The 19,304-nt window shown below is 32.6% G+C and overlaps 1 protein-coding gene across 1 annotated transcript in view; it reads left to right on the top strand.

The window, feature by feature from the left end:
* The window catches only part of HECTD2 (HECT domain E3 ubiquitin protein ligase 2), a 74,152-nt gene that overhangs the window by 31,673 nt on the left and 23,175 nt on the right, over positions 1-19,304 (top strand). The window contains exons 7-12 of the mRNA XM_006925954.2: positions 9,886-10,024; positions 10,713-10,815; positions 11,222-11,311; positions 14,465-14,529; positions 17,661-17,706; positions 18,850-18,959. Of these exons, the coding sequence (XP_006926016.2) occupies positions 9,886-10,024; positions 10,713-10,815; positions 11,222-11,311; positions 14,465-14,529; positions 17,661-17,706; positions 18,850-18,959 (553 nt within the window). The remainder of the gene's footprint in view (positions 1-9,885; positions 10,025-10,712; positions 10,816-11,221; positions 11,312-14,464; positions 14,530-17,660; positions 17,707-18,849; positions 18,960-19,304) is intronic.

The raw sequence follows: 19,304 nt of genomic DNA, 5'->3' as shown, positions 1-19,304 counted from the left end.
TGCCTTTCCTCCCTGTGGACCATGTGACTCGGTATGCCTGCAGAGTTGGCTGTCCTTTTCAAGATCGGAGAAGTGTAGGAGTTTTACCTACTATAACAGCTGCTAGAGATGATACATTTTCAAAGAAACAATATACATAATAAGTAATGGCAGAGGGGGCTAGCACTACATTCTCTCTTACTCTTTTGTAGCCTCCTTTCTAAAGTGATTATACTCCTTTCAGACTTATTAAACATCTTTAAACAGCACAGAACATCTTTAAAAGAAATGAAGCAATTTCTCCCCAAACCTTTTAAAATATGTTTGCAGACCTGGTAATTCAGAGAAGGGTAGACATGAACTATGATATTTTACCTCAGGGGCCCTGTTCCTCTCCCAGGTCAGCCCATTTCGTGAGTTCACTCTAGAAGAGCCCCGCTGTGACATAATGAATGGTGTCGTTTTACACACCCTGGAAAGATGCATCCCATGATCTTTGCAGTCTGAAATAACCAAGGGGAGAACACAATGGTCTTTACCTCCAGCAGTGATTGGATCTGTGTGTGGGGTCCTGTGATGGACTCACAGGTGAGGTACCACAGAGTTTTCACAGTCTCTCCAAGAGCAACTTGAGAGACAGACAGGGAAACAAGCTATCAGAAGAAACCCAGCACAGGACTTGCTATCTGGGAAGAGAAAAAGACTTCCAGTAGCCACTTTAGGATTTCTACCTTCGAACTATCTCCAAGGCCTCAGATGATCCCATTTCTAGGTTTCCTTGCAGAATGAACTGATTTTTGGACTAAATCTCCAAGATCCTTCCCTAGGTCTGAGTGAGTGCTTTGCACTTGGCTTTTCGTAACTATGTGGGAGAGATGTATCTATCACGAACTTTGAGTATCTTGCTGCATGTATTTGTTTACTTACCTGTCTCTTCACTGATGTGTAAGCTCCTTAAGCTTTTGTTTTGGAGAGGGAAAGGGCCATCTTTTTTATTTTTTTATATTTAAGTTAAGTTTTGAATAGGTAAAGCATTACTGTGTTTCAAAAATCAAAATGATAAAAATAAGTATGTTTCATATGTCTCACTTTCACCTCTTACCAATTGTCTTTTGTATTCTCTCCTGTGTTTCTTTATGCAAATGAAAACAAATATAAATACTCTAATTTTCCATCTATTTTTTGGAGAAAAGGTAAATATATATTGTCGAGCACCTTGTTTTTTAGTTACTGTGTCCTGACTATCTTATCAGTACATAAGGAACTTCCTTATTCTTTTTTACAACCATATTCCATTGTATTGGTATACTATAACTAACTTATTTAATAAGATACTATTAAAAGAAATGAGTTGTGTTTATTCCTTTGCTGTTGTAAACAATGCCACAATGAATAACTCCGTACATATGTCGTTTTGTTCATATGCAGGTGTATCTATAGCATATTTCTAAAAGTGGGATTGTTGGGTCTGAGAGTAAATGCATTTATAATCTTGAGTTTTGAGTTCATCTGTGTATCTCCAGGATCCAGTGCCCATGGTACATGGAGTCTTTTTGCAGTAAATGATTTACTGACTTAGGAAATGTATGGGAGGGATTTTTTCTGGGTTTTTGGCCAGTTTGCCCTGTTGAAATGTCAAACCCATCTCAAAGCTATAATAAGTTATCTAAGATATGCCCAATGTAAGGTATCTATTCCATAAGAAATAACCTTCTATGAAAAGGACTTTTGAATGTTTTTCTAACCTGACCCATACAAGAACATTTCATTTATGCTTTTGTTTCAGTTTTACAAACACACACACCATTTAGCTTAGTAAAAAAATCCATCTCCAAAAACCAATGAATATAACTGCTTTATTTGGTTCTGAAGGCTAATGTCCTATGAGTCAGAGTTTACCCCCTCCCTTCTTCCTTTCTCTCTCCCACCTTGATTATTTATTTCCAAATATTCAGAAAAGTCATCCTATAGACAATGATGTAAACACCACCTGTTATGACTCATTCACTTTGCACTCTGTTTCAGCTGCTTGCCACTACTGAAGTACTAAACTGACAGAGGGATCCTTCAAAATGTAGCTCTTTTATTACCTGCCTGGTACACACACAGTAAATAAGAACTGAGTCTTTGCATTAGCTACTACCAGTAACTGTCACTGTGACCTTAGAGAATAAACTAGCATTCATGAGCCCTTCAGTTACTCATTTATATAATGAGAAAATGGGGCATTATGAATTGTAAAATATCTTTTACATGAAGTTTTAGGATTTAAAGGGTTAATTTTTCAACATATTGATTTTGTTTGATCTTTGTTAAGTTTTAACATTTCATAATTTACTAGCTCCTACTTCCATGTAAATTTAGGATTCCATTTTGTTTTTCTACGTGGTAGAAGGTTTCACATTATTCAGTAGTGGAAATAACATGGGCTTTGTAACTTACGAGGGCAGGTTTGAATCTGGCTTTGTAACTTACCAGCTGTACGATTCTGGAAGAGTTATTTAACCTCTCTGTGCTTGTTTTCCCATCTGTAAAATAAGATAAGAAGTTACCTTATAATATTGAAAGGATAAATGAAAAATAGCATTTAAAAGTACTCAGTTCCTTATGAAATTCAGTAAATGTGAGTGGGAATATATACTGCTGAGCCGCTATGTGGAGGAACTTCCTTATTATTGTGGAGGAAGAGGCTGAAATGGGGCAGGATTTTCCATTATTCTTAACCCATGAGTAACTGGCTATACAAATTTTTAAAAATTCGAAACATGTCACACATGTAGAAGAATGAAAACAACACTTGTATATGGTTTTAACAATAATAATAAAATGAAAACTCAGGAATTTAGCACTCAAGAAAAAGAGCATTACCAGCTCCAGTGAGCCCACCCCAATCTCACTGCCCTGCCTTTCTGTCCAGAGGTAACAACTATTCCCTCAATTTTTAAAACTAGTTTTTTTACCAGAGGGAGAGTTGGTGGGGGAAGAATGAAGAGGGTAAAAGGGGTCAAGTATATGGTGACGGAAGGAAACTTTGGGTAGTGAGCATACAATGCAATATACAGATTATGTATTACAGAATTGTACACTTGAAACTTATGTTACTAACCAATGTCACCCCAATAAATTTAACTTACTAAAAAAATAGTTTTGTTACTTTGTACATTTCCGTGAACAAATACTGCTCAGTTTTGAAAAACTGAATAGCATGCACAAACCTGGATGTATGAGGTACGATATTGTCACTATTAGGTGAACAGAGTCCCTGAATCAAATCAGGCTCCAGTTTCCCCAAGACTGTAGTCCAGGGAAGTCAGTGGGCAAGGTCATGAGTGAGTCTTGGGAATTGAAGGACAACTATTGGGACATCTAACAGAGCTGTCATTTGAACTATATATCAGAAGTCTGGCAAAAATATGGCCTCTCCTAGGTTAAAGCAGTAAAGTGAACTGAGTATCCTCAGCTGATTCAGACAGCAGAGCAAAAAATGGAAAGCGGGGACTTCATCACCCACTGTCTAGACAAGCCAAAGTACAGATAACAATTTGGGCTCACCTATTCATTCTATCTTCAGTTTAAAAAGGCGAGTACAATGGTAGTATCTTTGTGATAACAGACATCAGAATTACTCTTAGGCTACTCTGTTCTAGTCTGTGCAGAGTACATTTCTCATCTTAGGCCATTATGATCCTGGTCCTTTATATAATTCTCTCTTTTGCTTGTCTCTCTCTCTAGAAGCTTGCAGTACGAGCTCTTTGTCTTGGGGTTCTGAAATTGCACGCACAGTGCTGTGCCTTGGTATGGGTCATCCCTGTGCTATGTATTTGATAGGAATTTTCTAGAAATTTTGTATTCATGATTTCTTCCCATCTGCTTTTCCACCTCTTCTTTCTGGATCTCCTATTATTCAAAAGCCAGACTTTCTGAACTTTTAGTTTTCTTATTTTTTTCACTTCTACTTTCCATTTCTTTATCCTTTTGCTCCATATTTTAGAGAATTTCTTCAAAACCCTTCTAGTATTTTATTTCTGCTATTATGCTTTTAATTAAAAGAATTTTTTCCCTCTGAATATTTTTTTTAGAGCACCCTCTTATTTCCTGGTTGTCCTATCTTTTATCTTTCTGAGTAAATTAGTGATAGTTTTTTTTTTTCCTTGCATGATTTCTCATTCTTTCATGTTACATTTGTCTATTTTGGTTTGTCTTCCATGTGGAAATCACTTGAAGGCTTAGCCACTCACATGCTGGTTATAGGCTTGGACGTTAGCTGGGCTTTAGCTGGAACACCTACACCTGGCCTTTTCATTGGCTACTTGGCTTCCTCACATCATGGTGATTGGATTCCAAGAGCAAACATCGGAAAAGAAACAGCCAAGCAGAAATTTTATTGCCCTTTGTAACCTAGTCAGGTAGCATCATTTCTGCTACTTTTTTTTTTATTAGCAGGGAGCTACTGTGTCTGGCCCACATTCAAAAGGAGAAGAATTAGACTCCATCTTTTGATGAGATGAATATCAAAGAATTTATGGGCATATTTTAAAACCATCAGGGTCATATGAAAATAAAATGCACATTTAGGAAGAGAACCAAGTCTTTGACTCTTACTTCAGAACTTTTTCTTATACCTTGTTGTAGGGCAGGAAGTTGTAACTAAAGTCAGGTGTAGAGATTATATATGCATATTAGGTTTCCATGCTTCTGCAGTCTATTGTAGGTCATTATATAGTTCACTCTAATAGAGAACATTTTTTAACTTTTTTGATTGGTTTTTAAGTCCTGTCCATTTTTTTCTTATGTAGTGGTAGAGATGAAAGTTAGAAATTATTAAACCAGTGGTTTTCAAACCTAATTTTGTTATTTGTTGTCTTTATGGTAAAACGCTTTTTGAAAAACAAATTTTTTCTTAGAGCATCACCACATTAAGCAGAGAAAAGCTGCGTTGCTCTGAGTAAACACATCCACACAGCACCATTCCCTGAAGGGGCCCTTTAAATTCTCTGGAACCTTGGGAACAACTGACTGACTGAGCCATTTCTCTCATTTTATAATGTCAAAACTGAGGCCTAGGGAGTTTCAATGACTTGTCTAAGGTTACGAAAGTTAGTAGCAGCAGCAGGATCTAGTCCCTTACTTCCATGGCTGGTGCTTTTCCATTATTTATTACTTATTTAATTACAAATTATTTGAGATGAAATTTAAGGTATAGCATTTTGCACTAGTGTGTCACCAGAAACAAACTTTTTATATCAACATTTCCTCTCCGGCAGGAGTGGGATAAGAAAGAGAGGCCTAGGTTCCTCATACTAAACACCCAACCTGCAGAGAGACTCTTGTTTACCGCTGATGCTGCATTATCATCCCTGCTGGCTGGCCAGGAACACTCGTCAGTCTCCTAATCATGTGGCCAATTTAAAATGTCAGTCTTCATTTTTGTGGCTACAGTTACGGAAAGCTACATATTACTCGTTTTCAACCAGTCAGCCTGTGATAGCTTCTTGAAAACAATGAGCTAGCAAAATTTGCCTAATAATCTCACCCTTATACATAGTTGTATTATGATCTTTACATTTTTTAAAATATACTGCCAGCCACTACCATAACTCTTACTCTTCTTGCAGTGGCTTCAAGTGTTTTCCCTAATGTTTCTAAGCAACCAACTAAAATTGGCAACACTTTATTAAAAGAAAGGGGAAATGATTACTGCTTATTTTAGCACAGAGCGTTCCCAAGTATTGGCTGAATGAAACCTAAATGACAGGTTTTCACTGATAAATATTTTTTGGCTTTTTCAGTGTATTACAATATTCTATACTGCAGAAAAAGCTGCATATGATAGAACAAAAATTGGCCTATTCTATTTATAATATCAGTTTGAGATTTAATTAATCTCTCATCACCACAGTTATTGATTTTCTCTTTTGAATTAGATTTTAATAACCATCTGTGAGAACAGGCTGAAAGCCTGTCTCTGGAAACAATGCCTTGATATTCAGGAACATGACAGCAGCTGTGAGCTGTTATTCTTCCTTTCTTAATAGCAGAATGTCACATCCTGTAGTTTGGCTTTCATTCACTAATGTGAGCAAAGGATTCTGCCTTTCTTTCTGAGTCAAGTTCCATTAACATAGTACGTTAACATTTTGCGTTACTCTTCATTCCAAGTTACCTTCTGAACTAAAAATAAATCCCATCTGGGTCTCTGGTTCTAACCTCATCCTATAATCCTCTTGGCCTTGGCATTACTATTTTTCTTATATAAGAATATCGCCAGTCTCAGGCTTGGCCGAAATCTAGTTCTCTTCCTAATTACATTTCACTCTTATCCTACCTCAGCATGGTATTAATAAAAATGAGTGGGTATAAAAATGTGTGTGTATACTCTGTGAGTGAATAAGTTAATTTATATTTGAATGAGTCTGTATCTAATAGTGGGTGTTTATAGCCAGGTTGGAAAGGGTGTGTGGGAAGAGATAGGAAAGGGTAAGCCTGGTGAAGAGGAAGAGAAACTGTAGAGGAACCTCAAAAGATAATAGTAACAAGACCGATGTTGGAAAGAGGAGGCTATCATCTATTTCTTTCCCATTAATAAAGATCTCCAAATATAATTCATAAGTCATCTGTTGAGATATCTAATTTTACTTGCTGATAAATGGAACCTCTGTCCAATTTGTGCTTACAGTACAAATTACTAGAAGTTGGGTATTTCCATATTTAATAAAAGGTAATAAAAATCAATTTTAGAACTGAATTAAAGAAATTCAGTAATGTTTTCTGCTGTCAGCATCGTTGCTCTCTCCTAAAACTGATGAACAGTATTTCTCAGTGTAATCCCCGGATTAGCAGCATCGGCATCATCTGGGAACATGTTAGAAATGCAAATTTAGGGGCCCCACCCCAGATCTACTGAATCACAAATTTTGGAGAGGGCCTAATAACTTGCATTTTAACAAGCTCTCCAGGAGATTCTGATATAAAATTTTGAAAACCATTGATGTCGAGTATAAGAAATTGGCATCTCTATATTATCTTCTAATATGAAAGTTTACTTTAAAATATACCGTAACACTAATGAAATATATTTTAGTCTGCTGAAGCCAGTGATAGGCCCAAGGATAGCTGCTTGATTGGGAGAATGGATAAGAAAGGAAGGAAGACCTTATAGCTATGTTGGTGCTGTGCTGGTTGACATAGCTGTGTTTGCTTTGTTGAGAATGAGCTCCTGATTATTTGAGAGGAGAATGAAATTCTATATATGTACATTTCATTATTGTACAATTCAGAATCTATAAAATATTAATCTATTCTATTGGTTTGGAAGTGTTAATACTTGAGAAAATATCACCAAAGTAAAATGCTTAGTGGATGGGCTCAACAGCAGAATGGATAGGACGGGAATTAATGAGCTGGAATTTAAAACAATGGAAATTACCCAATCTGAAAAATAGAAAAAAATGAACCATTCAGAGGCCTGTGGGACTATAATGAAAGATGTTGCATTCTTTTCATTGGAGTCTTAGAAGGAGAAGAAAAAGAAGTTAGAATGAAAAAATACTCAAAAGAAATGACTGAAAGCTTTCTACATTTGTCCAAGAGACATAAACTTATAGGTTCAAGACATGAGCAAACTCCATACAGGATAAACCCAAAGAAATCCACATCAGGACATAGCATAATTAAATCTCTGAAAACTAAAGACAAAAAAAAATATTCAACAGCAGCCAGAGAAACATGATACCTTACCTATGTAAGGGAAAAGCCATTCAAATAATAGCAGATTTATCATCAGTAACCATGAAGGCCAGAAGGAACTGGCTGAAAGAACTGCCAACCCAGAATCCTATCCCTCACAAAAATATTTTTCATACATGGAGAGGAAATCAAGACATTCAGATGAAAAAAAATAATCTCTAGAGAATTCATTACCAGTAGACCTACTGGAAAAGAATGCATTAGGAGGTTCTCTAAACAGAAAGGAAATAAAAGGAAACTTGAAACATCAAGAAGAAAGAACATGATTATCAAAAAATAGGTAAATACAATAAACTTTCCTATTCCTTTTGTGTTTTCTAAATTATAGTTTACAGTGGAAACAACATAACACTGGTACGGTTCTAAGAAAATACTTAAGATAACTATAAACAGAAGGGTAAAGAGATATAAAAGGGGACATAATTTCAACTGGTAAGACTATGATTAGTTTTGTGTGTAATGTAATATTTAGAACAACTTTTCAGAAACACTGCAGATAAATCAAAATAGAATTCTAAAAAATGTTCAAGGAACCCACAGGAAGGCAGGAAAAATGAGAAAACATAGAAAACAAAAAATAAAACGACGGACTTAAACCCAAATATAAATGGTCTAAAACAATAAGAAGAAAAAATCCCCCAAACAATAAGTTCTCCATGGTGTTAGCTTCTGGGCAGGTGTAAGCAGAAGGAAGCATCCAGGCTGTTGATGGAGCTGAGAACAGGAGAGCTTCAAAATAAGCAAAAGGTACTCATTGGGGAGCTCAGGAGGCCAGTCTGAGAACAAAGGCTGAAACTGGGAGGTGTCTTTCTAAGAGTAGATGAATGCAGAAGGCCCATGGTCAAATCTGAACTGAGTAGAGAGCCCCTGTGAATTCTCAAAACTGACTGACTGTGGCTCCCTTCCAGGCCAGGGCCCCATATTAAGATTAAATTTGATTAATTTGAGGAGCACTGGGACAGTAAGAGATTAAGGAAAGAGGATACCTGAATAAAAGTGGAAGAGGGAAACGGGGCCCGGAAATCTCAGAAAACAAGCTATCATATATTTGAGTCTCACATAAAAACAACAAAAAAGGGAGGTACACCTCCTTCTAAAGTTTGGGAAAACTCATTTCAAATAATATTGACAATAGAAAAGGAACCAAATTCTGTAATTTTTAGTTAAAAAATTTCATTGTAATAAAAAATAACAGCTACTCAAATAATGAAAACACATCAGAAACATGTACCCACAAAAACAGATAAAATCCTATCTCAAGATAGGAATTTCTTAATGAATTTCTTAATGAATTTCTTAAAATTCATTAAGAGAATGATATGACACTTGGAAGAACATAAATCCGGATTGTAAAAACAAATGAGATGACAATAAAGGAATTAGAAATATGTAAAAAAAATTTAATAGAAACACAAAAGTAACAAACATAACAGTGTGCCTTAAGAAAATTAGAAGATGAAAAGGAGGAAATGTTTAAAATTTAAAAAGAAATGAAATATAAAAAGAATTTGAGGAAATTAACTAAAATTGAAATAGGTAGAGTCTATCCAATATATGCGTAGTCAAAGCAAGCAGGGGCTGGTGACACTCTAGTTAGTGATTTCAAAGATGTCTGCCTTATAATTCATTAAGCCATACATTTGTTTTATGAGATTTTTGTGTATTCATTTTATTTTACAATGAAAAGGTTATGAAGTACAAAAATATAATGAACTGGCAAATATGACAAAGAAAAATACATTAAAATGTCATTCAAATTGTTAAGAAAATACTAAAACTCCAATAAAGAATTTCTGAGAATGCTAATAAATGATTCGCATATATTCGAAGCTTTAATAAACATTAATAATATTGAATCTTAACTATTTCCTGAAAGACAACTTTTGGGAAAAAAGCAGGGGAAAGAAATTCTATATTACATATATAGATAACTTTTAATGTAAGATACAGCCTAATATCTGTTGTGGGTGAAGTTGGGCGTGAGGGGAATAGTCCCATGAGCACCCTTCGCTATGGTAGGTTTTTCTGTTATATGATCCCAAGGTGAATGCAATACAAAACAATTCATTTATTTTCTGTTCATTTTGAATGAGCCTAGAATTTTATAACTTGGAAAAATGTTATGATTAATTACATTCAATGCTTTTTTATACTTCACAGTGAGAGACCTACCACCAATTTGCCTTGATGTTAGACAAAAACAACGTATCTCTACAGATTCATTATCATCCGAAATGAAAGCCCCAGTTCTTCCAGAACCTGTCCTTCCTATTCAGCCCAAAACTATGAAAGACTTTCAGTAAGTTTCAGCCCACAGTTATGTGTAGACATATAGTCATCTGCATTTCAGTACTTTGCGTAATTTAAATATTTTTGTGTGAGAAATTGTGGATCGTAAGATATTAGCCAAGAGTGAAGACACAAAAGACTAGATGTCTCAAGTTGAAGGTGAAAACAAATGTATAAATAACAGGTAATGTTGCAGCAAAAAAACCCCAAAACAACAACAACAACAACAAAAAAACATTAACTAAGAGAATATGAATCCAAACAGGCAAAGCAGGCTATAGAGGTGGTGATAATAGAATATTTACTTTTTTAAATCTACTATGTGACATATGAACTATAAAAGCTATGTCACTACTAAACAAGAATCCAAATAGATATTTGAAGGACTAAGGGATAATGAGAAAGTAGAGGCAGAGAATGTAAACAAAATCTCAAGTTTGGCTATAAAGTGAAAGAGAGTGTTAATTATAAGGAGCATATCAAGAATGAAGTTTTAAAACAAGTAAATGGGAAAGTTGAAGCTGGATTAATATTTTAATCTAAGAATTATAAATCTATAAACTTTAATTGAAACATTTCTGTATTCAGCTTCAGTATTTCAAATTGCATGTTTGGTGACATTTATTCATAAAGAAGTAATGCTATTTTATCTGAATAATATTGCTTTCTATTATACTTAATGTATGTTTTCATTTTAGGGAAGATGTAGAAAAAGTTAAGTCATCAGGAGACTGGAAAGCAGTATATGATTTTTATCTAACAACATTTGATTCTTTCCCAGAACTAAATGCTGCATTTAAGGTAATAATACATAAAACACATTTTTCACTTTTAGTTTTAAATTTTCAGAAAATGATACAAATTTACCTCTTTTTCTTTTACGCAACATTGACTTAAGCAACTGTTTAAAAATATATATGTATTAACTTCTGAAATTATATGTGTCAGAAATAAATATTGAACTGATATCTTGATTGTTTTTATTTGTACTAAATGTTAATGTCTGACTCCAGTCTTTCAGTTTTCAAAAGAATGTTATTAAGATAATTCTTAATTCATTGTTTTTAGCAATTTTGCTCTAAAAGTTCTTTTTTTATCATCATACTGAAAAATATTAGAAATTATGAAGGAACAGATATGGTTCAAATATTACTAAAAACAGTCCTTAAAACGCTATATACACTTAATTCTTTAACTGAATTTGCAGAAAGATGCCACCACCTCATTTAATACCACTGAAGACTCTGGGATTAATGCTAAATTTGTGAATGCTGTATATGATGCCTTACTTAATACTGTAAGTACTGTTTATGAACAAATGCAGATAGTACAATTCTTTGTCTCTTCTGTATTTCAAAAGCAGCTACACAAATGTAAAAACCACACAAATACTATAAAAATCATTTTGTAACAATTATTTTAGAAACTCTGATATAATTTATAGTAAATTTACTTGGAATTCTCAGAAAGTTAGATTGTTTTTATTTTTTTAACTAAATGAGAATTAAGCAGAAAATACATTTATGTCCAGTTCTTGTTTAGGAAGGCTTGCTAAAGTAAAATTACGCTTCACTTACTCAGCAAAAGGATGTTAAATTATTTGATTGTATTGGCATTACACTGAATCTACGGAGTGGTTCTCGAACTTTAGCATGTATCAGAATCACAGGAAGGGCTTCTTAAAATACAGAGGTTCAGATTTACTAAGCCTGGGGTAGTGCACAAGAATCAGTGTTTCCAGCAAGTTCCCAGGATATGTAGATGCTCCTGATCCAGGGACCACATTTTAAGAACTCCACTGCTATAGATCAGCTTGTGAAGAATTGACGCTCTTTCAATCCATGAGCATGGAATATCCCTCCACTTAGATCTTTAATTCTCTTGGTTGTGCTTTGTAGTTTTCTGGGTAAAGATCTGACACATGTCTTGTTACACTTATTTTTAGGCACTTGATTTTTTTTTTATGTTATCATAATTTAATTTTCTAATTGTTATTAATATATAGAAATACTTTCATGTATTTTATCTTTATTTACCTTGCTAAATTCATTCATTAATTCTAATAGTACATCAGATTTATTTGGATTTTCTATATAGACAATCATGTCATTTATGAATAAATGAGAGTTTTATATATTTCTAATCCTTGTATATATGTATGTATGTATGTATAGTTATATTTGCCTTATTTCACTGGCTAAAATCTCTTGTACAATTTTGAATAAAGTAAGTAATAGCAGACATCTTTGCTTATTCCTAATCTCAGTACTTCACCATTAAATGTATGAAAGGGTACTTAATAATATTTGTCATCAGAGAAATGGAGATAGCATTACACATCCATTCAAAATTAGTAAAAATAAATTTAAGTACCTTACCAAGAATTGCAATACTGTGGAGCCGTCAGACCTCTCACAGCCTGATTAGGTAAGTATAAGCCAGTACAACTACTCTGGAAAACTACTTGGCATTATTACTAACACTAAACATATGCATATACTATGCCTCAAAAGTTCCACTCCTAGGACACATCTCTGACTTCTGACTTGGAATGATGTTAATGTTTTATAGGCACTAAAAAATTAAAAATCTACAACATGCTGGAAGAACTCTCTCTTATAATAGAAACAGAAGAAAACAACCTAGGTATATTTCGAATGAATACCATAACCATACTTAAAAAAAAAAAACTAAGTCAATTATACTTGAAACTAATAAATTTTGAAAAAAGAAAAAAAGAAAAAGAAAACTAAGCCAAGTAATTTATATACATAGTACATTAAACATTCTCAGTCTAAAGATTTTTTTTAATCTGTAAACAAATCTTCAATTTTTCTTAGTTTTTGGTATTAAGGCATCATAATGAACTCAGAGATTTTAATAGATATGGATACGTGTGTGTGTGTGTGTGTGTGTGTGTGTGTGTGTGTGTGTGTGTGTGTGTGTCCTAACCCTGTTCACTGAAAGGGCCTCTAAGCAATAACATTCAGTAGTAATGAACACTTTAGCACACATAGTTTCTAAATACCATACCTCACTAAAAGGAATCGGAACTCCCTAAAGAAATTGCTAATGCCAGGACTGAGATAGGGAAAAGTAGAAGATGAACCTAGAACATCTAGTTTTTCACCATTAAAATGATGTTGGCTGTAGGTTTTTTTGTGGATGTTCTTTATCAAGTTGAAGAAATTCCCCTCTTCCTAGGTTGAGGTGTTTTGTTTGTTTGTTTGTTTGTTTGTTTGTTTGTTTTATCATGAATAGGCGTTAGATTTTGTCAAATGCTTTTGTATGTGTTGATATGATCATATGATTTTTCTTCTTTAGTCTGTCGATATGAAGAATTACATTAATTGATTTTCAAATGTTGAGCCAGCTTTGCATACCTGGAATAAATCCCACTTGGTCATAGTATATAATTCTTTTTATAAATTGTTGGATTCGATTTGCTCTTACTTTATTAAAGATTTTTACATCTTCTGTTCAGGAGAGATATCCATCTGTAATATCCTTTGTTTGGTAGTAGGATAATGCTGACCTCAGAATGAGTTAGGAAATTCCTTCTGCTTCTATTTTTTGGAAGAAATTGTAAAGAATTAGTATCCATCCTTTCTTAAATTTTCAGTAGAATTCGCCAGTAAAATCATCTAGGCCTGGTGCATGTGGTTTGGTAGGTTATTAATTATAGATTCAGTTTCTTTAATAGATATGTCTATTCAAATTATCTATTTGTATGAGTTTTGGGAGAGTGTATCTCCTAAAAAATTAGTCCATTTTATCTAGGTTTTCAAATTGTGGGCATAGAGCTGTTCATAATAGTTCTTTGTTATCCTTTTAATGACCATGAGATCAGTACTGATGATCCCCCTTTCATTTCTGATATTAATAATTAGTATATTTTCTCTTCCTTTGTTGGTTAGCCTGGCTAGAGGTTTATCAACTTAATTGATCTTTTCTAAAAACCAGTATTTGGTTTCATTGATTTTCTCTATTACTTCCCCTGTTTTCAATTTTGTTGGTTTCTGCTCTTTTATTGTATATTTTCTTTTACTTACTCTGGATTTTATTTGCTGTTTTGTTTTAATTTCCTAAGTTGAAAGCTTAAATTATTGATTTGTGATCTTTCTTTTTTTCTAATATAGTCATTCACTGCTATACATCTTCCTTTTAAGTACTGCTTTTGCTATATCTCATAAAATTTTGATAAGTTGTATTTTCATTTTCTTACAAAGTTAAACATAGGCTTGCAGTATGAGCCAGCAATCCTACCCAAATGATTTGAAAACTTATGTCCACACAAAAGCCTGTACACAAATTTTATAGCAGCCTTACTCAAAACTGCCACAAATTGGAAGTGACCCAGATGTCTTCAGTAGGTGAAGGGATAAACAGTATTTTAAAAGTCATCTAAGTAGCTCATCCTAATTAACTTACGATTTTCTTTTGCCTACAGCCTCAAGACATTCAGAAGACAGTATTAAAGGGAATCATTAACAGCCTGTTACGAGAATGGAAAGGGTAATTGTAACTAATATTTAGCTAGTCGATACAGATGGTTAATTTACACATCCCATATATCTTTAATATATATGTATTTTACTCTCAGAATAGACTTTAGTTGTTATAATAAAAACAGATGAGAAAGAAGTTATTAACCATTTCTAACAAAGCTTTTTAACTTGAGATTTGTGACATCAGGAAGGTCCATTGGTGGGCTTCAGAGGCTCTCTGCATGCTTTAAAATTGTATATAAAATTTGTTGTGTACAATTATATGTGCTATACAAATATAGGATGGGTAGTTACGTCAGTACCTAAGATGAAATAATATGGGCATTAAATTTAGCCTTGGACTTACTGGTAGCCAGAGCAAGTGTTTTTTGTTTGTTTGTTTCTAATTAAAAAAAAGTATAAGTTTAGCTACTGAAATATTTTTTTCTTGGAACTAAATTTTGAATCATAAAAGGAATGATAGGCAATGTAACTGATAATGTTTTGAACCGTGAATATGTAGGACGCAAAAATGTACTTTTAAAAGTACATATTATTTAAATTGACATTTAAACAGCATTATAATTTAAATAACAGCTTCTAGTAAGGCCAAATGAATATCATTAAATTATAATTCAAATGTTTATATTAAGCCCAATTTTAAAATATTATTGAACTAGAATTCTTAAATATAATGTTGAACATACCTTATATATTTTAATAACATTGTTCTGATTTTCAAAGAAATTCAGATTATAGAAAATTTTTAAAAGCCATAATAGTATTTAAAAAGTTAACATTTTGCAGTTTTTGTCTAGTCATATTTTTTAAATAAATTTTTACTTAATTATAGTTGATATACAGTCTCAATGTGGCTTCTTCTCTATATCCTTAGTTATATGACTTCTGTTCAGCTAGACTTCAGGCAGTTCTCAATGATGGTAGTTCTGTAATTGTAATTTTGATGTATCTAGTCATCTTTTTAAAACAATTGAAATCATAATGTATATTTTCATATGATTTTTAACTTAAAAAGTATTTTTCCTAATTTATCATTCCAGTAATAAATTTGCATTTTCTTTGAATTTTATATTTCTGGTTGAAAACATAATGCTTCATTAAAAATAAAGAGAAAAATTTAGCGTAAAGAGACTTCTTAGGAGAATGAGAAAGTTGAGTGGTCTGTAACTACTGGGATCTCAGTTCCCTCTAATAGATAAACCCACAAAGCTTTCTAACCTCTGCTCTTCAAAAGTGCGCCCAAGGCAGATTAAAATAATTTGATGTAACTTATGTATCAAAGGAGCACGTGGTCTTTACTGAATAATTTTGTTTTATTTGGGATTTATCATAACAAAGTCTAGTCTATTGACTATTATGGGCTAGGCACCTTTTTATCAATTTTACATGTGTTTCTCATTAAATCTGTAACTATAATCCTATGAAATACGTAATATGATTATATGCATTTTACATTTGAGAAAACTAATTTACAGAGAAGTTAAATACATTGCCTGTAGATACTCCAGTAAATGTCTGAGTCAGGACTAGAACCCAGGCAGTGTGGCAAAAGAACCTGTGATCTTAAGCACAATTTCTATACCAAGAACTGTATACTGTACTGAAATACTAGTGCATAGGATAGAAAATTGGAAATTGTAATGGCACAGCTAAAAAATGGAAAAAAAGCAGGACTCTCCTATCACCAGGAATTTTAATATTTATGAAGTGCCTTGAATGTTTTAAAATATTTTCAAGTATAATTTATAAAACAAAACAGTAGTCTCATTGAAAAAATACTCTGACAATTATATAGAGTATAGACAAAAATAGTTTAGATTTTATTTGAACCTCAATGAATCATTGTTAAATTGCAATTATTCTTCCACAAAGAAATAGTACTAATTAAAATTTTTATATATACATGTGTATACATGTTTATTTCAAATCTAAAAATATATTTGTTATATATTTATATTTCAGATTATGTGGCTTTACATTTTGTAAAGGTCATCCAGTATAATCTAGGCAATGATTTATGTTTTCATATTTATTTTGTTAACTATTCCAAAAAAGTAAATAATTATTTGGTCATTTTATTTTCTCAAAGGAAATTTAAAAAAAATACTTGGACGTAAACCATTTTTTCCCCAACATTTAGCAGAAAAGTTAAAAAATGAAAATTCGTTCACTCTTCACCAGTGGTTAAATTTTTGCCACATTTGCTTTTGCTTTCTCATCCTCTGAGTGTATGTGTAATTTTTTTAAGTAAATGGAAGACATTTCACCGCTAATTACTTCAGATGTATTTCCTACTAACATTTTTCTGCATAGCCATAAAGCCATATCACACCAAACAAATTTAATATTCATTTAATAATACCCTCTAAAATGCAATCTACATTTAAATTTTCCCAGTTGTCTCCAGAGTGGTATTTAATGTATGGGTTTTGTTTTTCAATCCAGGATCCAATCAAGGAACATGAATTGCATCTGATTATATAGGTGAACCATTTTTAATTCAAGAAATTACTTCTAGGTTTTTGTGAGTGTTCAACAGATCTTGAGAGGGAGAGAAAGAAACACTTATCAACTTTGGGAATAACAAAACTTTTGTCAGATTTGATAGGGCGAAAATCCAGATTAACATGGAAAAAACAAAAATTAGTTACTTTTCAGAGGTATTCAAAATACGATTCTTTTAATTAGAAATATACCATATATTTAAAGTGTGGTTTGATTTGCAAACACTTCTACATCACTTCAGAAACAGAACCATAAACACAAGTATATTTTTTTCAATGCATAAATATTTTTGAGCTATCAGTCATCCTTTATTAAAACAAAAACATAAGTATTCTAAAATCGTTAATTATTTTTCAGACTCTGAACTGTTTGCAGAGTTGGTCATATTTACTTCATAAAATGTTACAGCCTAATTCAGTTTTCAGGCATCTTCAGAACCAGCATAGAGTAAGCACAGAGAACCTATAGTCTCAACATATTGTGGATATGTTACTGTCTCAATAACAATACATGCTAACTTAAATCAAGTTTCTGGCTTTTATCAACTCAATTCTCACAGAAACATATACTGATCATTTTTTATTAGATACTGTTGAGACTAAATATCTCTAATCGATTATGCTTCTTTTTCAGCCCACGAACAAAAGATGATCTTAGAGCATATTTTATACTTTTACAGGTAAGAAAGCAAAAATTTAGCTGAAGTTGTCTAATTTAGATCTCAATCAATGCATGTGTAAATGAAATTATATCAAATATTAAGAATTATTTTGAGCAACATTATTGATACTTTTTAGATTAATCATAACCTGAGAATTAAAGCTCTAACAAATAAATAATGGGAAGCTAAATTATCTCCAGGATTAAAATTTTAACTACTTCTTGTCTTCCTGCTGTAGTATTCAGGAACAAACAAAACGGAAGTACTTCCTCCTCCAGTCATCCTTCTTTCATGTAATTGGTATTAACAGGCTCTAAAACTTTCTTTTATTTCCCAGGTAGTAGGTTTACAACTTCTCCATGTATTCTCAATAAATGCTTAAGTTAGAATTCTAATGGAAAAATCAAAGTGGTTGTTTATAGTTGCTAAAGCAAAGATGAGCTTTTTCTTCTTGAGAGATACAGATTCATATATATAAAAAATAAGTTAAGGTCCTGACAAATAAAAAGCAGTTTTTAATTTTTATTATTATTTGAGAAAGAATTATTTGATGACCATAGCTAGCATACTACATTTGTGTCGTTTATAATTTACAAAAGGTGTTTGCGTATATTATCTCATTTAAAGGTAAGAAAAAATTATACTAAATACAATTTAGTAGTTAGTTCATACTGTGGTCCAACAAAAAGAAATATGCAGGGTATGGATAGAGGAAAGGAAAGAGAATAAAAAGAAAAGTGGGAAGAAAAGGGAAAAATAGACAAGAAGTAGTTGAGAGATATAAAGGGGTGAAATATGGAGGAGAAAGGCAAAACTAGAAAAAAAAGAAAAAATATATGTAGAGATAGTAAAAGCTAGAAATGACAACATGAAGCTCAACTTTTTAGGTGAGTGCTGTACATTAGTCAGCAGTAAGTTCTGCGTACGCAGATCCAGGTCTGCCTTAATTCCAAAGCCCATGACATGCTGTTTCCATTATACAACAGTGGAATCTAAGTCTCTGTTAATTCAGTAATTAGATTATTGTTTTAAAAGATTTCACTTAGTATTTCATAACCTCAAATTTAGTTTCCTGAATTGATCACGTAGCTCATTAAGCTTAGTGTCTTTCCTTTTACATGTTAACAAAATTTTAACGGTTATCTTTAATATCTTTTTCAGAATCCTCAATTTAATAACACATCTACGTATGTCATCTATGCTCACTTGCTTCGACAGATAGCTACCTTAGTGGAAGCTGACCATCATTTCCTAGTTCACTGGTTTAAAAAGTAAATAATTCTATGATATTAAGAACTTTATAAATTTAGAATTTTAAGTTTAGAAATGATACTTATACTTTACAGTGCTTCAAAGGTAATTATAACTATATACTTTAGTACTACATAGAGGATAATTAAAAGTCTTTTTAATGTAAGTAACCATTTTGCTTATGCAAGCTATTGTTGAGATTCCTATCCACTGCTTTTGCTTGTTATACAGCACCTTCCTATCATTGGTTTTTCATGTATCTCAAAGATGGTGGCTGGATTTGCTCAGTCATTGCTGTTTTAATTTGTATATTTTTATTTCCTATCTGTATATCAATAAATTTCACCATTATTTACTTACTTTCC

This window comes from Pteropus alecto, unplaced genomic scaffold (assembly GCF_000325575.1).
Source record: "Pteropus alecto unplaced genomic scaffold, ASM32557v1 scaffold88, whole genome shotgun sequence".
Classification (NCBI taxonomy): domain Eukaryota; kingdom Metazoa; phylum Chordata; class Mammalia; order Chiroptera; family Pteropodidae; genus Pteropus; species Pteropus alecto.
Note: the sequence above shows the minus strand (reverse complement) of the source record. Positions and strands in the feature narration are given on the sequence as shown.